The 19,233-nt window shown below is 38.4% G+C and overlaps 1 protein-coding gene across 1 annotated transcript in view; it reads right to left on the bottom strand.

Moving 5' to 3' along the window:
- GABRR3 (gamma-aminobutyric acid type A receptor subunit rho3) overlaps window positions 1-19,081 on the bottom strand; it is a 32,333-nt gene extending 13,252 nt beyond the window's left edge. Inside the window, exons 1-5 of the mRNA XM_039335677.1 lie at window positions 18,139-19,081; window positions 10,401-10,513; window positions 7,518-7,585; window positions 2,733-2,956; window positions 160-242 (exon numbers count right to left, since the gene is read on the bottom strand). Coding sequence (XP_039191611.1) covers window positions 160-242; window positions 2,733-2,956; window positions 7,518-7,585; window positions 10,401-10,513; window positions 18,139-18,248 — 598 coding nt within the window. The 5' untranslated portion in view covers window positions 18,249-19,081. The remainder of the gene's footprint in view (window positions 1-159; window positions 243-2,732; window positions 2,957-7,517; window positions 7,586-10,400; window positions 10,514-18,138) is intronic.
- Between the last annotated feature and the right edge of the window lie 152 nt (window positions 19,082-19,233).

Below are 19,233 nucleotides of genomic sequence, written 5' to 3'. Positions count from 1 at the left end.
GATGTTTAGAAATGCGATGGGAGATCATTTCTCCAAAACATTTGGTAACACCAGTATTCTTCAATAGCCAAATGCTGATTTACATACCTTTAAAATGAATTATACGTAAGGCTACCTATTACATTTGGAAAACATATTTCTTAGCAAAGCTAGACTTACAGCTTTCCAACTCTAGAGAACAATTCTGAGTGTCAAGTGGGAATCTACTGAAGTCCATGAAACACATAGCAGAAACTGTTATCCTGTCAAAAGCAAATAATAAATAATAACTTCAGTAATCATAAAATGATTCACAATTTATGAAGTGCTTAAATATGAAGTATTTCAGTGATCTCCTATATTTATTTTTCAAGTTTTCTTAAAAGTACTTTTATGCTCTCACATTTTAATCCAGAGAAGGAGAATATATCAAATGTGGATTGGCTCTTGTTTCAAGATAGCAAAAACAAAACTACAAAGGAATTTTCAGGGGAAAAGCTCCAACAATATGGACAAGCTCAGTTCTCTTTCCCACTTTATCCCAATCACTTCAGGATAAATATGATGATATTCTCCAGCACCATGAAATTCCCACCTGAAGGCAGGGATTAGACCAGGGTCCCAACCCTCTGGCTGTGGCCCACTACAGGACAGTGGCCTGTTCGGAACCGAGCTATACGACTGGCAGCCACTTGCACTTGCTCCTTTTGTGTGAGCAGCAGACATGCACCTGCCATTTGTACCAATGGAGCTGCACCACTTGCACGCGCCTGCCTACCACTCACAGCGAACTATCCTCTCACACACCCCCACCAGACCACTAAGCCAGAAAGGTTGGGGACTGTTGAATTAGACAATAGCAGTTAACATCATCATTATCTTTTTGCCATTGGGAGAAACTTCTGTTACCAAACTCGTCTCTCCTATTTCTTACTTTCTTTTTATTTTCCCAAACCAACAAAATATTGGAAAAAAGGTATACAAAGAAACCCAATTGTCAGTCCACCAGCAGCATAATCCTCTGAACAACATGGGGCAAAAGCTGATGTAAAAAGGAATAAATGGCAAAAAAAAAAAAAACCTGATTTCAGAAATGCACTGAATCTGGTTGGGGGTTGCAGACCCAAAAAAAAAAATTCTCCCAGTACACTTTTAGAAAACAGGCACTTAAAATAAAACTTAAAACTGCTCCATTATGAACTTCTTTCCCTCATCCCTCCAAGTCATCTGATCCAGAGTAGAGCCTATGCGGCTCGCCATTGGCTTCACAGTGAATGCATATATCTGAACATAAGACTGCTATTGGTAAAGGGGTTGGGAAGATTCTGCATTCTTTTCCAACCTCCTTTCTTTTCTTTTCTTTTCTTTTCTTTTCTTTTCTTTTCTTTCTGATTTATGACTGGAATTCTTTTCTCCACTTTGAGATTTTTAACTGAGCTTTCTAATACAACCTTATATTGGGTCATTTTTAGATCAATAGCAGGATTGATCTTCATGGTTATCTCCTATGGCAGTGGTGGCGAACCTATAGCATGGGTGGCAGAGGCAGCACTCAGAGCCCTCTCTGTGGGCACATGCACCATCTCCCCAGCTCCGCCTCTTCCCACGGCCCCCTCCTCACCAGCAGCTGTCCCGGAGGAGAGTCACCCCTGGGTGCAGCCCACGCAAAGCAGTGCAGTCAAGGACATGGTAGCCGGGCAGTAGGGAGAAGACTCTGCCCTTGTACCCCATCGTGCGCAGATGATGCTGCGGGGCATGGGTGGAGGGCGTGGCCACCATGGCACTGCTGGACTGCCTGAGTGATCTGTGACGGGCTGTAGAGGTGGTGGGTGGCCCAGTGGGCAGGGCGGAGGAGGGATGGGGTGGGGGGGCAGTTTTGGGACAATTGGTCTCTAAAAGATTCGCCATCACTGTCCTGTGGAACATACAAGATCATCAGCACAGCCAGAGGCCCATCTTTTGCCTGAAACTCACCCCAAGGATTCTTTTGTCAGAGCACAGGAAAATGACAGCGTTATGTTGATATGTTACTGTGTAATCAGCAAAAACAACAGTTGTGTATTCTTTGTGAATTGGCAAAACATACATTACTATATTTTAGTTGTTTTAAACCAGACCAAGGAAGTGTGTTATTATCATCCCCATTTGGCAGTGTGGATAAACTTAAGATTGAGAGAATCTGGCTTGTCTAATACAAACTGACTTTTGATGGCTAGACAGATGCAAATTTAGACAGACATGGAAGAAACATTGCAGTGAAAGTGATCTGTGGGTCTTAAAGTCACACAACACTGATGTAAATTCAGGGAGGGTTGCATTGGCTCTACAAGTTATATCAATAAACCAGCCTTTCTTAAATGGACATATTCCAAACATGTTGTGGAATTATACCATTCCTATGGTTTTTGTAACCTTATTAGCTAAGAATTATGGGGTGGTATATTCCTTACATCTAGAGCAGAGGTCCCCAACCTTTTGGGTACCAGGAACCAGTTCCATGGAGAGAGGTTTTTCTGTGGACTGGAGAGTGCATGGTTTTCTGTGCTGCCTGCATCCCGTGGATGGGGCTTTGCTTGTTTGTGCGGACCAGTTGCTGGCATGCTGTGGCCCGGTACTGGTTCACAAACCGGGAGTTGGGGACTCCTGATCTAGAAGATAGCAACTATGGGAGGACTAAAGTATCCCATTCCCCATGATAATTCTCCTGTGTTGTATGTGTTCTCCTGACTGAAAGGTAAGAGATCTGTGCTTACCGTAAACTGAAGAGCACATTGCCATCTGGATAGATACGTAACATAATATTCTCCATGGTTGTGTCATGGATAAAAGATCTTTTAGAATGAACAAAAAATGTGTCAGGTACCCAAATCTTTTTTATTAATCTTCCATCAAAGGTCATGCTTCTGTTTCTGGTACTAGGAAACGAGAGTCTTTCATCCTTCCAGTAATGCCTGAGATACAAAGTCATTGAGAAATCCTATATAAAAAGAAGAGGAAAAAATACCAAATATGCATTTATCCATTTAATAATATAATTGTTAAAGATGCCATGGCTAACATTGTTCATCGGTAGTGAAACCATTAATAAGAATTAGTAGTTAGGGCTGAGTGGCGGGGATCCGGTCCTACTGCCTTGGCTGTTTGATTGTCGAACCAGCTCGCAGAGAACGGTGAGCTGGGGAGTAGGGGTCGCTCCTGCCCGCTGGAGGGAAAGAAGCTTTTTGAAGGCCTCTAGTGGGGGACTTGACCACTGATCGTCAGCCAGGATGGTGGTTTTCTCAAAAGAATATGGCTATGTGATTTTAACTGGTGCTGCCAGCTTTGTCTTGATAACACACCTTGCAGTAAATGTGGGGAAAGCACGCAAGAAATATCATGTTGAGTATCCAACCATGTACAGTACAGACCCTGAAAATGGGCATATCTTTAACTGTATCCAGAGGGCACATCAGAACACCTTGGAAACATATCCCTCCTTCCTGTTCTTTCTTGGAATCAGTGGGATCTATTACCCGCGTGTTGCTACAGGACTTGGTATAGCATGGATAATTGGAAGAATACTGTATGCTTATGGCTATTATACAGGAGATCCTAATAAGAGAAATTGTGGAGCCCTTGGTTCCATTGCACATCTTTGTTTGGCAGGGATCACTGTTTACTCAGCTTTCCAGCATCCATTCTGGTGACATTCTGAGATGTCTTTAAATGTATCTCACATGTAATTTTTATCATTACTTTAAAAAAAATAAAAACAAGTGAATCAAAAAAACACTAATCAAAAAAAAGAATTAGTAGTTAAACTATTAGCATTAAAAGTCAAAAATTTACTTTGGACTATGAAGAAGCATGATTCCAAGAAAAGGTGTAACTGCTTTAAGGAGCTGCAGAGAGATGCTTTGTGCACATCTCAATATACCTTGTAACATCTTCAAGGTCCCTTTCAACTTTATTATTATTATTAGTTTATTCACAAAATATTTCAGCATGATGGAATATTGTTTCATGCGGCATAACCAATATTTCAGCAGTACAGGTTGCATATGTTAAATAGTAAGCTTATTATTCAATGTTTCAATAGATTTAAAATTACAATGCACTTAGGAAAAAATGGTTTCTATGTATTGAACACTTATAAATCTTTTTACAAACAAATTGGAAGGTTGAACTAACTTTTGGGGTGGGTGCTCAGAATGTTAATATATCAACTTTATAATAGCTATTTTTGGACTCAAAAATTCATCTTAGTTTGGCTATTAATATTCACAGTTTTTTGTAGACCTTTATGTTCAGGGACAGCTACAGGGATAAAACAAACTCTATAATTTGTGTAATTGCATCAGATATCATGATACGAGTACATAAGGGTAAGATTTATATCATGATATCACAATGCAAACTTCATAATTTTGATATAATCTTCATATCATGTACTTCCCTGTGCTGGCATATTCTGAAAATACATACCAAGAATTGGAGATTAATAGGAGGATACAAGTGGTCCTCGAATTCCAGCCTCAATAGAGCCCAAAATTTCCAAGAGAGTTAAGTGAGTTGTGCCCCATCTTATGACTTTTTTTGCCACAGTTATTAACTGCTTACTAGAAGCTGTTTTGGAAGGTTACAAATCATGATCACATGACCCAGGGACAGTGCAACTGTCATAATTACATGCCAGTTGCCAAGTCCCCAAATTCTGATCACATCACTGGGGATGCTGCAATAGTCGCAAGTGTGAAAACTGGTCATAGGTCACCTTTTTCAATGCAATTGTAACTTTAAACAGTTACTAAAAAATTGGTTGTAAGTCAAGGACCACCTGTATTGGAAATGGGTATTACAAGTTTAATGGCTACAAAAAATAATAAGATGAGATGAGATGAGATAACCTTTACTGTCATTTTTTTACTGTAGGCACAACGGCACACATCAAAAATGAAATTTAGTTGCCCACTTTCAAAGAGAAGCACATACATGACACACACCTAAAACATACTATATACAACATATGCATAGACCCACACCCCTATGTATATATAACAAATAAATATTAAATACTGTCCATCTTGAATATATAATGGAAGGAGGAGGCTTGAGAGTTCACAAGGTTAATGCTGTATGGAATGAAACTATGGCTGAATCTGGATGTTCTGCTGCAGATACCACGAAGCCTCCTCCCAGAAGGTAACAAGGAAAACAGGTCGTGAAGAGATGTGTAATGTCCCAGATAATCCTACGGACCCTGCTCAAGCAACACTTCTGTGCTGTGTCCTGGATGGGAAGGAAGGGACTGCCAGTGATCATTTCGACCATTCTCATCACTCTCTGCACTGCCTTCCTGTCTGAAGCAGTGATGCTTCCAAACCAGACTGTGATGCTGTATGACAGGATGCTCTCGATCGTCCCCCTGTAGAAAGTGGTCAGGACAGGGGAAGGAAGATGTGCTTTTCTCATGCGACACAGAAAATGCAGGCGCTGCTGTGCCCGCTTCACCAGTTTCTCACTGTTGAGCAACCAAGTCAGCCTACTCGTTAGCTGCACACCCAGGAATTGGTAACCATCTTCACAGGTGAATCATTGATGCACAGAGGTGTGTGGCTGTGCCTGCCTTTTCTGAAATCAACAATGATCTCTTTGGTTTTTCTGGTATTTAAAACTAAGCTGTTTTCCTTACACCAGTTCACCAACCCCTCAACCTCCTTGCGGTAAGCTTCCACCTTGTCATCCTGAATAAGGCCTACTACTGTTGCATCATCTGCGAACTTCACAATATGGTTGGTGGCAAACCTAGCACAACAGTCATAGGTCAACAGAGTGAACAGCAGCGGACTTAACCCTGTGGAGAACCTGTGCTCAAGGAAATGGTATTAGAAGTATTTGTTCCAACTTGCACATATTGGGGCATGTTGGTAAGAAAATCAAGAATCCAGTTGCACAAAGGAGTGTTTAAGCCTAAGAGGCTCAGTTTGTCTACTAGATGCTGGGGAATGATTGTGTTAAACACCGAAGTGAAGTCGACAAACAACAAACGCACGTGAGCATTTATTTCCTCTAAGTGCTTCAAGCTCAGATGGAGAACGAAAGAAATAGATCCTCCGTAGAGCGATTTGGTCAGGCAAACTGAAGTGGATCAAATGTTGGCAGGAGGCTAGATACAATAATGTCCTTTATCAGCTTCTCAAAGCATTTCATGATGGTGGATGTCAGTGCAACTGGACGGTAATCATTGAGGCTTGTAATTGTGGACTTTTTTGGCACTGGCAAGATGATGGCCATCTTAAAACACGATGGGACCACTGCCTGCTGCAATGTGAGATTGAAAATATCTGTGAGAACACAAGCCAGCTCCTCTGCACATACCCTGAGGACAGCCAGGGATGTTATCTGGGCCTGCTGCTTTCCGAATGTTAACTTTCTGCAGTGTTTTCCAGACAGAGGTGACATCAAAGCTTAGCACTTGCTCTTCAGGATGGGGCACAGCTTTCCTAGCAGGAGCACTATTTGATGCCTCAAATCTACCAAAAATGCATTTAGTTTGTTTAGGAAGTCTGTGTTGTCCTTGCATCTCGATGGAGTCACCTGATGGCCTGGATCCCTTGCCACATTTGTCTGGTGTTTGTTGGGTCCTGAAAAAAGTTCTGAATTTTCTGGCAATAGGCTTGCTTTGCACCTTTTATGGCACTTTTCAGATTTGCTCTGGCTGTTCTAAGTGCCAGCATGTCACCACATTTAAAAACCATATTCCATGCTTTCAGCATCTTGTGGACCTCATATGTCAGCCATGGTTTTTCATTCTCTCTCACAACAATGCTTTTCAGGACACAGACATCTTCTACGTACTTTTGGATATATGCAGACACCGTGGTGGCATACTCCTCAACAATTGTATATTGGTTATCAGTAGTTGCTTCCTTAAACATGCCCCAATCTGTGCACTCAAAGCAGCTTTGTAATGCTTCTATAGCTCCCTCTGTCCACACTCTCACCTGCATTACTGTAGGTTTCACTCTGACTAATAAAGGTTTACATGCTGGAATAAGCAGCACTGAGAGATGGTCAGAGGAGCCCAGGTAGGGGCGGGGAATAGCTTTGAAAGCCTATTATATTATAAAGCTGAAAGGACATTCTCTGCCCTTTACACAATGATGTGAATAAGTCATCTCTCTTTTCATTTGATAGGACTATTTAAAAATCCTGTCTACCTATTCTTAATTTATATGCTTATTTTCCTTTTTGCATTATTCTTGTGAAAATAATTGCAGACTATTATAGGAATAAATAGGTCTTTATTAGCTTATGATATAAAAGATGTTTGCTTTTATAAGATCTTTCTCATTTTCTCGGATAGAGGTACGTTTTGATAGTGAACAGATAGAATAATTAGTTGTATAAAACACAGTCACTTGTTCAGTGAATAATACACAATTATTTGAAGATTCCCCACTGCCCAATTTTTCTCTCTCTTATTCCTTATCATCAAATTGCTGATTATTTCACCTGCATTTCTGAATTAGATTTTCAGCAACTGAAAGAAAACTTACCATGTCAACTTCTGAAATTCTGTCAATGCTTTCTACATGCACATCAATGCCCACTGGGATTGGTGATCCTTTAACATACAAAGAACAAACAGCAGTAAGAATATTTTAAGTCTTTTGCTTCATCAGAGTTTAACCACAGCTTAAATATGGACTTCACTATTGCTTTGAAGTTTTTTTAGAAGCAACTGTATGAATAGTTTTTTCCAAACAAAGAGTGCCTTCTGATCATATACAGCAGCTGGCAGCAACCTAAGATCCATGGGAACTATCAGTGGTACTGGATATAACTTGTATACACATTTGGTCACCTGTTTTTGCTTACTCCTTCAAAAGGGTTGGTGATTGCAGGACACCCACTATTTTGTATTTCTTTAAATATCCTCATGTAAAGCCATGATTTCCTGGGAGTTTAAAATGATGGATGCTTTGTCTCAAAATATAGTAGACCTATAGGGCCAAGTGGGCTAGCATGCACTGGAGAAGCCAACAGTGGTATAGGTAGTCCTCAATTTACAACCATTCATTTAGTGACCATTTGAAGTTATCACAACACTGAGAAAAGTGATGTATGCCCATTTTCCAACTTGCAGCCATTGCAGCATCCCCATAGTTACAGGATCAAAATTTGGACACTTAGCTACTGGTTCATATTTATGACAGTTGCAGTGTCCCAGGGTCCTGTGATCACCTTTTGTCACCTTTTGACAAGCAAAGTCAATGGGGAAACCAGATTCACTTAACAACCATGTTACTAACTTAGTAACTGCAGGGATTCACTTAACAATTGTGGCAAAAAAGATTGTAAAACTAAAATTAAAACTCGCTTAACTACTGTCCTGCTTACCAAAGGAAATTTTGTCCTCAATTGTGGTCATAAGTTGAGGACTACCTTTATTTCCTCTCCATTTTACCTAGAGTTCACCATACTACCATTAACAAAGAAAAGGGCTATGGCATTGACTCTGTAATTTAGGTCAGTTTTTAGACTGGCTAATTGAGAAAAGAGGATGCTGTATTAGAAAACATGTGGCCTTTCTCAAAATGCATTCTTAATGCTTCTGGGATGCAAAAATAATTCCATGGAAATTCTGTAGTACTTACACAGGAATGTGCCATACATTTTGGGATAGGCATTGTAGCACTGTATTGTAAGCCTGTAAAAGTACAACGTGTTTTATAAATGACCTTAAGAATTCATGGTTGAGGTCAAATATATACTGCAGTTAGTGTGTGTCTTTTTCATTCAGCTTGTAAAACTGGGAAAATATTAAGAAGTAGTTTAAGGCTTCTCATTCCCTTACATAAAAAAATTCTTACATCAGATCTTTCTAATCATCAGAATAAATTCTCTCTGTTCTTGTATCTAACTGGATGAAAGCTAATGCATAAAAATAATTTTGTTAAAAAATGGATTCTGTTTACAGTTCCCATTAAAATACTGTATAAAATATTTATAAATAATATTTGAAGCTTCCAAATCAACAGGGAGCTTTCCTCCTGCTTTTTGTATTTAAAGCCTCTTAATAAAACCGAGTACTATATGTGTTACATAACTTTTCTATAGGTCACATGCAGATTGTAATTTTTCTTTAATCACAACCATTTTGGGACTATGGAGTTGGAAGACAATTATTGATTAACACAATATTATTTCAGTAACTGAGATATGCTATCATATAAATATGCATGAACCTAGTGTTGATGCAACCTTCATTCTGTTGATTTTAAAGTAAATCACATAATTACTGTATTACATTTATACAAATGTAAAATAGCTTTTCTTATTAGCTCAGCTAACATCATATAAATGACTGGAATGTTTTAAGTCTAGGATATAGATTTCTCCCTTCTCGGTGCATTAGATGACTTAATTTCTTCTAGATGTTGTGATGAATGTTGCAAACTACTGTACACAATGAGAGCTCAATCAAAGCGCTTGGAAGACTTAAAATTAAGCACCTATCTTGTCACCATCCACTTCCTGGAAAATCCATCACAAATGAAGCAGGTGACCTACTTGAAGTTTGACAAACCCCTCATGGTACTTTGGTGGATTTACCTAATGGTAGAAGGCAAGAGGACATTGACACTAGCCCTGATATCACAAAGTGTCCTTCAAATAGCGTTTTTATTCAGTTGCAATCATTCTGTATGGAAGTAGTACATAGAATAGAGAGAAGATTCCAGAATAATCATTTTCCAACTAAATCACTAGAGATTCACTTGGACATATTCAAAGATAGCAAATCATTACTAAAAGCATTTAAAAAAATTAAAAATATGTCAGCTCACTATGGCTGAGATGTACAACCAGTTATAAATCTACTAAAGAAAACAAACAGACCACCAGTGTAATTTTAACTGTAAATTACCTCAATTTGTACAAATCAGGCTTGTCTATAATGTTAACATAGGGATTACCAACCTTTTATAACTATAATTTTAAGAGCGTGTTAAAAATTATGTGATAACTGCACATAATGGCTGCAGTGGTGAATGTGGCCAGTCACAAAGCAGCTATTTACAGGAAAGCAAACTGGGAACATTGTTTCTCTATATAAAAAACAATGTGTTTTAATATTTTATCTGTACAACACCCAGATTGCCTCTGTAAGGGAGATGGACAGTTTCAAAATTTGATAAATAAATAAACCCAAATTTAATTTTATATCAAAGCATATGGACACATTTCCAAAATGTTGCAACTTTCTGTAATTTTTATTTTCTAAGAGTGTATTCTCGGTACATGCAGGATCCAGAATCAGTGTTGGAAATAAAAATTATGCTTGACACTGGCAATTTGTTTTGTAAACTGCTGATTTCCAATTTAATTGAAAATAATAACTGAATAAATAGGGAAGAAGAGAAGAGAACTATTTTTACCTCCAAAGCCAGGTCTCATGGCAAAATCATGGTTCTCTATATGGAGAAGTTGTTCTGATTTCATGGGTGGTACTTTAGTATTATCTAGTTTCCTCACCTTAAATTCTTGTTTGCTGGATTATAAATAAATAAACAAATAAATATACATACATATACTGTTCATATACATCCACCAGAAATTATTAAATCATTCTAATTTCTTATATAAATAATAAGCCAACATTTACTGTCAGATAGCCAGAAGATTCTAACTATCCAAGCAAAATATGGAGGTATAATCCAACCCTGGTTTTGGTCCTAGCTATATATTAATGCTTGAACAAGCCCAACTCTGAGGGGGTCCAGCAGATGCTGTTTCCTTTTCCTTGATTACATGTACAGATACAATAAAATAATGTACATAAATACAGGAATTCAGAAATGCAAGATTTCATGGCAATTACATTCTTGATAGCTTTGCTACTACTTGGGCAGAAATGATTTTAAACATTCATTGTTATAGAGTTAGAGAGCCCTTGTCTAAATCAATCAGAACACTTTTTTCTAGTATATGTGGTAGGATTTATTTTTATCCTTTGCCTCTGTCAGTAGGTGCAGTATGGATTGCCATCCCATTACAAAATGAATGCAAAGCCCCAAAGTATATTTGAATTACAGTTAGGAATAAAATTATTGTATCCATTGGTCCCTGAGTCACAGAAAATGGTTCTTAAATGTCTCAGGAAAGGATTTTATTGCTTTCTGAGCAACTGTTTCCACAGCTCAAAAAAGATTCATCCCTTCCAGAATAATAGGAATACTCCTGCCTCTCTTAGCAGAAATATATAAAATCTATGAAATAAATATCTAAATCTGTTCTATTCTTTTTTACAAGCAATGTGAGAATAGCGAATTTAAAAGGATGAAGTATTAATCCGTTCTATTTCAATATTCATTTTGAAACATAGCTTCTTTCATATGCCATAGATCAAGAATCTCCTTAAGGGAGAAATTTTTCTACCTAGTCCATTGTCACACCTGTTACCCCCAGAGTGCAAGAACAAATGACACTATCCTTCTGCCACTCCTAACCCTTTGCAAATGCACTCCATGCCTATGTTTTCTAGCTTCAGCTTGATTTTTTTCCCCAATCTGAGCAATCTTAAGCTTTTCTAAATGGATGATCTCCAGCACTTCATTCAAATGTAACAACCCCAACTCTAATTGGCTGCAGTACCAGACAGGCCCTACTCCCCTTCAACAACTGTATCCTGTGCATCCATTTCATTCTTGACTGCTAGGCTGTGCTCCTCACACATGTTATAAACTTGCAGTTGATCCAGTCTTGCAACATTAAATCAATAAACTATACTCTTCCCCAGAAACTTACAGGTAGTCCTCAATTTACGAAGGCAATTGATATCTTTGCTAAACAATGCAGTCATAAAGTGTGATTGCATCATTTGGTGATGGTAATCCCTGCAGTATCAGTTGCCATAATCAACCAAAACCAATGATCATTAGGTGAGGCAACTTTCTACAGCTTCCCACAACTACTTGGGAAGCTAGCAGGAACTTGTAAGTCCCAGGCAACTCACAAGCAGGCAAATAGGAAGGTAAATGGTTGCTGCTGAGTGGATGATCAAGGGGGTATGTGAGAGCATGAAAGAGACAGGGCAAGGATTTGGGAGGGTGTGCGAGAGTACTTGAGGCATGTGAGGGTGCAAGAGAAGTGTGGCAAGACTGCAGGAAGATGCACAAATAGCAATAAGACTTATATACCACCCCATAATGCTTTACAACACTCTCTGAACAATTTAAAATGTCAGCCTATTGCCCCCAACAATCTGGATGTCATGGTTCCGATAGATGAGACCAGTAAAAGCAGAACTGCAAGGCTAAGAGGTTTCCTTAAATAACATGTTTATTGGCTACAAAGTATCAGCACAGTCAAAAGTGAAACCAAGTCTGGAGTTCCCTCCAAAGTGTTACAATGTTACAAAGTTGAATTTCCCACTCCAGCACTATGTAATCAACTACGTTCCCCAATAGAATACTTTGGCAGGCTTTCTAACAGAAGGCTCAGCCCACCAAATTCCTAGGCAATGGCCTTGGTTCTCCTGGGACAACGTATTGTTTAGGCTAACATTAAAATCACCCATGCCATGCCCAGTCCTGTGGCAACCAAAAACGAAACAAAATGGTTTTGGCCAGGATCATTTCAGTATTGATACTGGGTTCTCATTTTACCAACCTGAGAAGGCTGGAAGGCTGAGTCAATCTGGAGCTCCGTCAGGATTGAACTCCAGGCTATGCACAGAGTTTGCCTGTAATGCTGCATTCTAACCACTGCACCACCAGGGCTTCTAAGGTGGATAAAGGGTATGAGGGAGGCATGATGAGGCTCGGAGAGAGTATGCAGGGGCACACAAGTAGTTGGCAGGGAGCTGAGGGAAGACGCATGGGTAGAGGAAATTTACAGTGCATTCAAAAAGTATTCAGACTCCCTTCACTTTCGACAATGTTGTTATGCTGCAGCTGAAAAAAATCTTGCAGTACTCTGGACAGGCATTAGGAAAGGAAGCATTGTTTAACAGATGGGGCAGAAAGTGAAGGGGGGGCTAAAGAGTTGTAAGGATTAAATGGAATATACTTGACAAAGGGGAAGTAGTCCTCGTCTTCTGAGTATTCATTTAGTCACCATTCAAAGTTATGATGGCACTGAACAAGTAGTGGTTATGATTGGTCTTTAGAGTTGTGCTCATCCCTCACACTTATAATTGGTTGCAGTGCTCCATGATCACCTGATTGCCAAAAAGTCAATAGGGAAGCTGGCAGGGAAGTTGCAAGTTGCTGAGATACAGTGCATTCAGAAAGTATTCAGAGTCCCTTCACTTTTGTCAATTTTGTTATGCTGCAGCCTGATTCTACAGTTGTTGAGATTCATTTTTTTCTCATTAATCTACACTCAGTACCTTATAAGGACAAAATGAAAATGGAATTTTAGAAATGTCTGTCAATTTATTAAAAAGAAAAAAATTAAATACCACATTGGCATAAGTATTCAGACCCTTCACCCAGTACTTTGTTGAAGCATCTTTGGCAGCAATTACAGCCTCGAGTCTTTTTGAGTATGACACGACAAGCTTTGCACACCTGGATTGGGTGATTTTCTGCCATTCTTCCTTGCAAATCCTCTCAAGCTCAGTCAGGTTGGATGATAACCATCGGTGGACAGACATTTTCAGGTCCCTCTAGAGATGAGGATAAAGGTTTGTTCTCTGATCTTGTGGTTTGGTTTCCGAATGTTTCATTACCAGGTTAGGTAGCATCTTCAGTGGAGTTTAGGGGATGTTAGTGTCAGTGTACTTCTATTTATAAGGGCTTCAGGTGTGGGTGTTTCAAATGAGGGTCTTGTGATGGAACTTGTAATGGGAGGTATGAGTCATCAGTGAGTCTTGTGATGACTCAGTAGGGATCAAATAAAGCTTTGGCTGGGCCACTCTAGGACATTCACAGATTTGTCTCTAAGACACTTCTGTGTTTGTCTTGACTGTGTGCTTAGGATCGTGGTCATGTTGGAAAGTGAACCTTCGGCTCAATCTGAGGTCCTGAGCACTATGGAATAAGTTTTCATTGAGGATATCCCTGTACTTTGCTCCATTCAGCTTTCCCTCAACCCTGACCAGTCTTCCAGTCCTTGCTGCTGAAAAACACCCCCACAGCATGATGCTATCACCACAAGATTTACTGTTGGAATGATGTTGGGCATGTGATGATCGGTGCCTGGTTTCCTCCAGATATAACATTTAGAATTGAGGCCAAACAGTTCAATCTTGGTTTCAGCAGACCAGAGAATCTTGTTCCTCAAAGTTTGAGAGTCCTTCAGATGCTTTTTTGCAAACTCCAAGTGGGATTTCATGTGTTTTGCACTGAGGAGAGGTTTCCATCTAACCCAGGGGCAGGCAACCTTGGCTCTTTTATGACAGCATGGCCGGCTCAGGAATTCTGGGAGTTAAAGTCCACGAGTCATAAAAGAGCCAAGGTTGCCTACCCTTGGTCTAGCCACTCTGCCATAAAGCCAAGATCAGTGGAGGGCTACACTGATGGTTGTCCTTCTGGAACTCTGTCTCATTTCTACACAGGATCTGTGGAGCTCAGTCAGAGTGACCATCAGGTTAACAAAATTGACAAAAGTGGTCTGAAAACTTTCTGAATGCACTGTATCTCAGCAACTTGCAACTTCCCTACCAGCTTCCCTACTGACTTTTTGGCAATCAGGTGATCATGGAGCACTGCAACCAGTTGTAAGTGTGAGGGATGAGCACAACTCTGAGGACCAATCATAATCACTATTTGTTCAGTGCCATCATAACTTTGAATGGTGGCTAAATAAATAGTCAGAAGACGAGGACTACCTCCCCTTTGTCAAGTACATTCCATTTAATCCTTACAATTCTTTAGGCACTCCTTTCACTTTCTGCCCCATCTGCTAAACAATGCTTCTTTTCGTTTCCTAATGCCTGTCCGGAGTATTGCAAGATTTTTTTCCTTTTTCTTTTCCCTTTCATTTTTAATTTGTAATATAAAAACATTGCTACTTTGTTTTTCTGAAGGTGAATTATCATTTCTTACTACAAATTTTCCTTTGGCTTACAGAGGACTGTAGTGGAATTTCTGAAGTTAGCTTAAGAAACAGCTGGAAGCTGCATGGGAAACAAACAGCTTAGGCTTGTGACAATTGTTAGTGAGGATTGCCTTACTGTAGACTCTGGAATTTTGGAAGTTAAAATCCACACATTTTAAGATTGTGAAGGTTGAGAAACACTGCCTTAGAGGAAGAAGGAAGCAGAGCAGATGTCATCAACAACCACCACTGGGACAGCTGAATAAACAGATTCAGACAGAGTAACTGCACATTTACCATACAGTACACATATTTTATGCCAGTCTTCTTCATTTTTGTCATCTATTTGTCATTTTTGGTATAATTTTCTCATGTTCTCAATGTCACTATATTTTTTAATGTTATTCATATCTCTTTGAATCACTGCAGTTATTTAAAACAGTGAAACCATGTTTTGAAATCAAGGTTCCAAATTATGATTGCATATATGGAGTTGGTGGAAAAACTTTTACTAGAGCAAGGCAAAATGTCCAATAATCTTATATTAAAATTTTAAAAAAGATTGTAGAAAGTCAGATCTTTCTAAAGATCTCTCTGATCCTTTGTTTAAAAAATTCCCGTTAAGAACATTCAGATCATCTAAACTGATATGGCTGTTTTCAGTTTATGGAATGGAGAATATACAACAAAAAGTAGTTAATAGTTTGTGAATTAGGTTGCATCACAGAAACTGGATTCTGCTCTTTTTAATGGAGGCTAAATCCATGGAACAAGATAGTTTGTATTTAGATAAAATGAGACTACATTTATGTACATATGTTTGCTTTCAATATCCTAAAAAATCATTTTTCCATAGCATCACCTTTGAGCTGAGTTTGGATCCTTGTTAATTCATAGAACTATCCATGTGGGGAAGGGTGTGGCAAGAGTGCAACATTGACTTACTATAACCCTCTTGTAGGGTGTGTTGGTGCATATTTCTTACTGTAGAGTACAGCACTAACAATTTTCTATCTTAAATATGTTCCAGGTCCAATCCCATTGCATTTCCAAGGCCAAATAAGGTCAGTCATATTGTCACCACTTCATGAGACTCTGCTTATAGACTAGCTGGATAAATAGTAATTTCAACATAAAAATAACAGTGGCAGCATTAGCTCTCTGTGTCTTTTCTCTGATTTACCCATATGCCACTAAGTGACCAACCCATTGGCCAGACTTCCATTTTCATAACTAATATGGAGTCCTGGGTAGATTCTGGGAATCAAGGTGTCCACAGGTGTGGTAGGCAAAATGAAGATGGCAGTCAGGATGTTCTGGGTTCTGCAATCTTATGGCTGTAACACATGCTTCAATTACACTATCATGCTGCTATCTTGCCTTTTTTATGGCCACACTGCAAATACCTTTGCTTGAAATTTTAGTTATAATGTCCTGTTCCAGAAATTACTTCTGCAGCCAGATTCCAAAACCTGGAACAGGACATTATAAATCTTATTCCAGTGTTTGATAAGAAATAAATCTGCTAATTTAAATGAAACCTAATCTCAAATCAGTGAATAGTTCATTTTTTCCCCCTTACTATAGAATTGCAAATAAAATGTAGTGACAAAATGCTAACTATGACTTCTACATTTTTGTCAAAATAAGAAAATATATAAAAGGTCATATTTTTACTTTAAAAACATACCAAAATGAGGGAACAGACTCCCTAAATAATCCAGTCCTGTCCCTTGTGAAATCAGTGCATCTGTGTTGTATTCCTTTTGGCACTTGACCAGTGAAAAAACAAGATTTAGAAATTTCTATTACAAGAAAATGCTCCCTTTCAAACATCTTTCCACCACCCCTTTAGCAGTGGTAATGGAAAATAAATCTTGTTGGTTAGGGTGCTCAGGTTTGTCATCTGAACAGAACCAGTTGAGAAAGATTCTATATAGAACTAAAGTTGGTTTGAAATATCCTTTCTAACAAGGACTAGCCGTTTACCATTCCTCACTGTGATATAAAGGTAAGAAAGTGAGCAAATGCTCCTCAATTTCAACTGCTCTGAGCTAATCTAGTTTCAGTGAAAGTGAATGCTTGTATTTTCAAATAATAATTGTACAGTACTTCAGGAAATCAAATCTCCCTTTGCAACATAATAAGCAATCATTTGCATCTCAGACAACTACTTGGACTGCTTTTAAACTTATTGGTTGAGATCACACATCATATTTAAACTTCATATGTGCATGAAATTGTGGTAGTTTGTAAACCATAGCTTATGGTTTAACATGAAGAAACCCAAACATGCATTTATTAGCAAACTATCATTAAAATAGAAACAAAACTTGACTTAGTGCAATAGAAAATTGGAAACAACTTTCAGATTCATTTCAGATCAATCTCAGCAGTTGTGACAAGTTCTGATTCAGACAAATGTAATGAACACAGCTGTTACAATAGTCACTTTGTTCTTAAGTGATCCAGATAACTACAGGTATACCAAAGCATGTAAGACATGTGCCTTTATCTTTTTTGCTAAAGTGCTAAGGGTAACAATATCTCATCTCTATTCTCCAGTCTCTCACACTGAGCACATCAGAAGCTATGTAAGAAGTAGCCTTATACAACATTAAACTATGGGTCCACCCAGTCACAATTTCTGTTTGCCTTTGCATTCAAACAAGAGTCTTTCAATTCCACACTGGGCTTTTGAAGTGCAAAGCTTCATAGTAATTTGCCTGATTTCTGTTCTCCCATCTGTAACTTTTGATGGATGAGCTGGAGAATTGGAGACAAGGGTAATCTGTATATAGAACCCTAAATCTCACACTAACCTTGTTCTCTGAGTCGTGGCTCAAAGTAGCAATGCTTGAGATTTTAATAACCCTCTCCCTACCATATTTTGGTAGGGCCAATAATGTAAAACTTCCAATTGATAAAATGAGTCTTAAAATACAGCATTAAACTCCTTTAACTTCATGAACTCAAATAGAAATTGAATAGCTAGCTAAAAAAGCTTCTCTTTATATATGGTAATTAAATAATTCCACCAAATTAAAGCCAATGTTTCTGTATAATACAAACCTTCAATTATATGAGTTTAAAAGAACATCAGTTATGATGACTGCTGGCCATCTTGCTCACCTGTTATGTCTTTTCATGAATGGCTTTTGAGGATGATTATTGCTGTTATTGGATAAAACAGAAGTAGGCCAAATACAGGTGAAGAGCAGCAGTTTTAATGCAGGGACCATGTCTTCCAATCCACAAAAATCAAATCAATTTCTATCAGTCATCTTTCATTCCAGCAGTCCAGTTATTAAGAAATAATCTCATGCGATGGGGGTGTAGATAATATGAGGCATCACAAGTGGGTGTAGATAATATGAGGCATCACAAATTCAAAGAAAAAAAAACATTCCACTTTTCATTATCTGAAGTTTCTTCTTATTTCTGCAGTTTTATAAGTCCTCAGCATTCACATCCTGTGGTTTATCTCTCCTACTGTTGCAATTTTACTTTTAGAAATATATTAAATAATATTGTGCATATTGTTTACTCTCTTTTTCATCCATTATTTCTCTCCCTGTGGGAGCATTTCTAGCCTAAAGCCTTAATGCTCACTCAGTATACTGTTTGATAAAGCATTGACACAGACAAAAGAATGATGTCATATTTAATCTCCTTACTCCTCCATATTACTGGGGTTTTTTTAATAAGAAAAACTTTCATTTCCCCATGAAAATCTGTGTTTAATAAGCAAAGGTCAGGCAAATAAACTTACTACATATGCAGAAAATATTTCAGAGCATTGGGCTTATTTATATATTAGGTGTATGAAAACTAAACATAAAGAAACAATTTTGTAGATATTTAATGAAAACCTACTATCCCAGTATCTTGTTTATTGAAAAAAATGGAAGCAAGTTAAAGCATAATATACCCATGGTATTAGTTGATCAGAGCATTTAGATTCTTATTTATTTATTTATTTATTTATTTTATGAGACTTACATACCGCTTTAAGTGCAAGCATTCTCTAAGCGGTGTACACCAGTAAGCAATGTATATATATATATATTTACATTGCCCCCAACAATCTGGGTCCTCATTTTACCTACCCCAGAAGGATAGAAGGCTGAGTCAACCTTGAGCCGGTGAGATTTGAACCGCTGACCTGCTGAACACAGTCAGCTAAAGTGGCCTGAACTACTGCACTCTAACTGCTGCACCACCTCG

The sequence above is a fragment of the Crotalus tigris genome, unplaced genomic scaffold, assembly GCF_016545835.1.
Source record: "Crotalus tigris isolate CLP2741 ecotype Arizona unplaced genomic scaffold, ASM1654583v1 scf7180000017646.2482762, whole genome shotgun sequence".
Lineage (NCBI taxonomy): Eukaryota > Metazoa > Chordata > Lepidosauria > Squamata > Viperidae > Crotalus > Crotalus tigris.
Note: the sequence above shows the minus strand (reverse complement) of the source record. Positions and strands in the feature narration are given on the sequence as shown.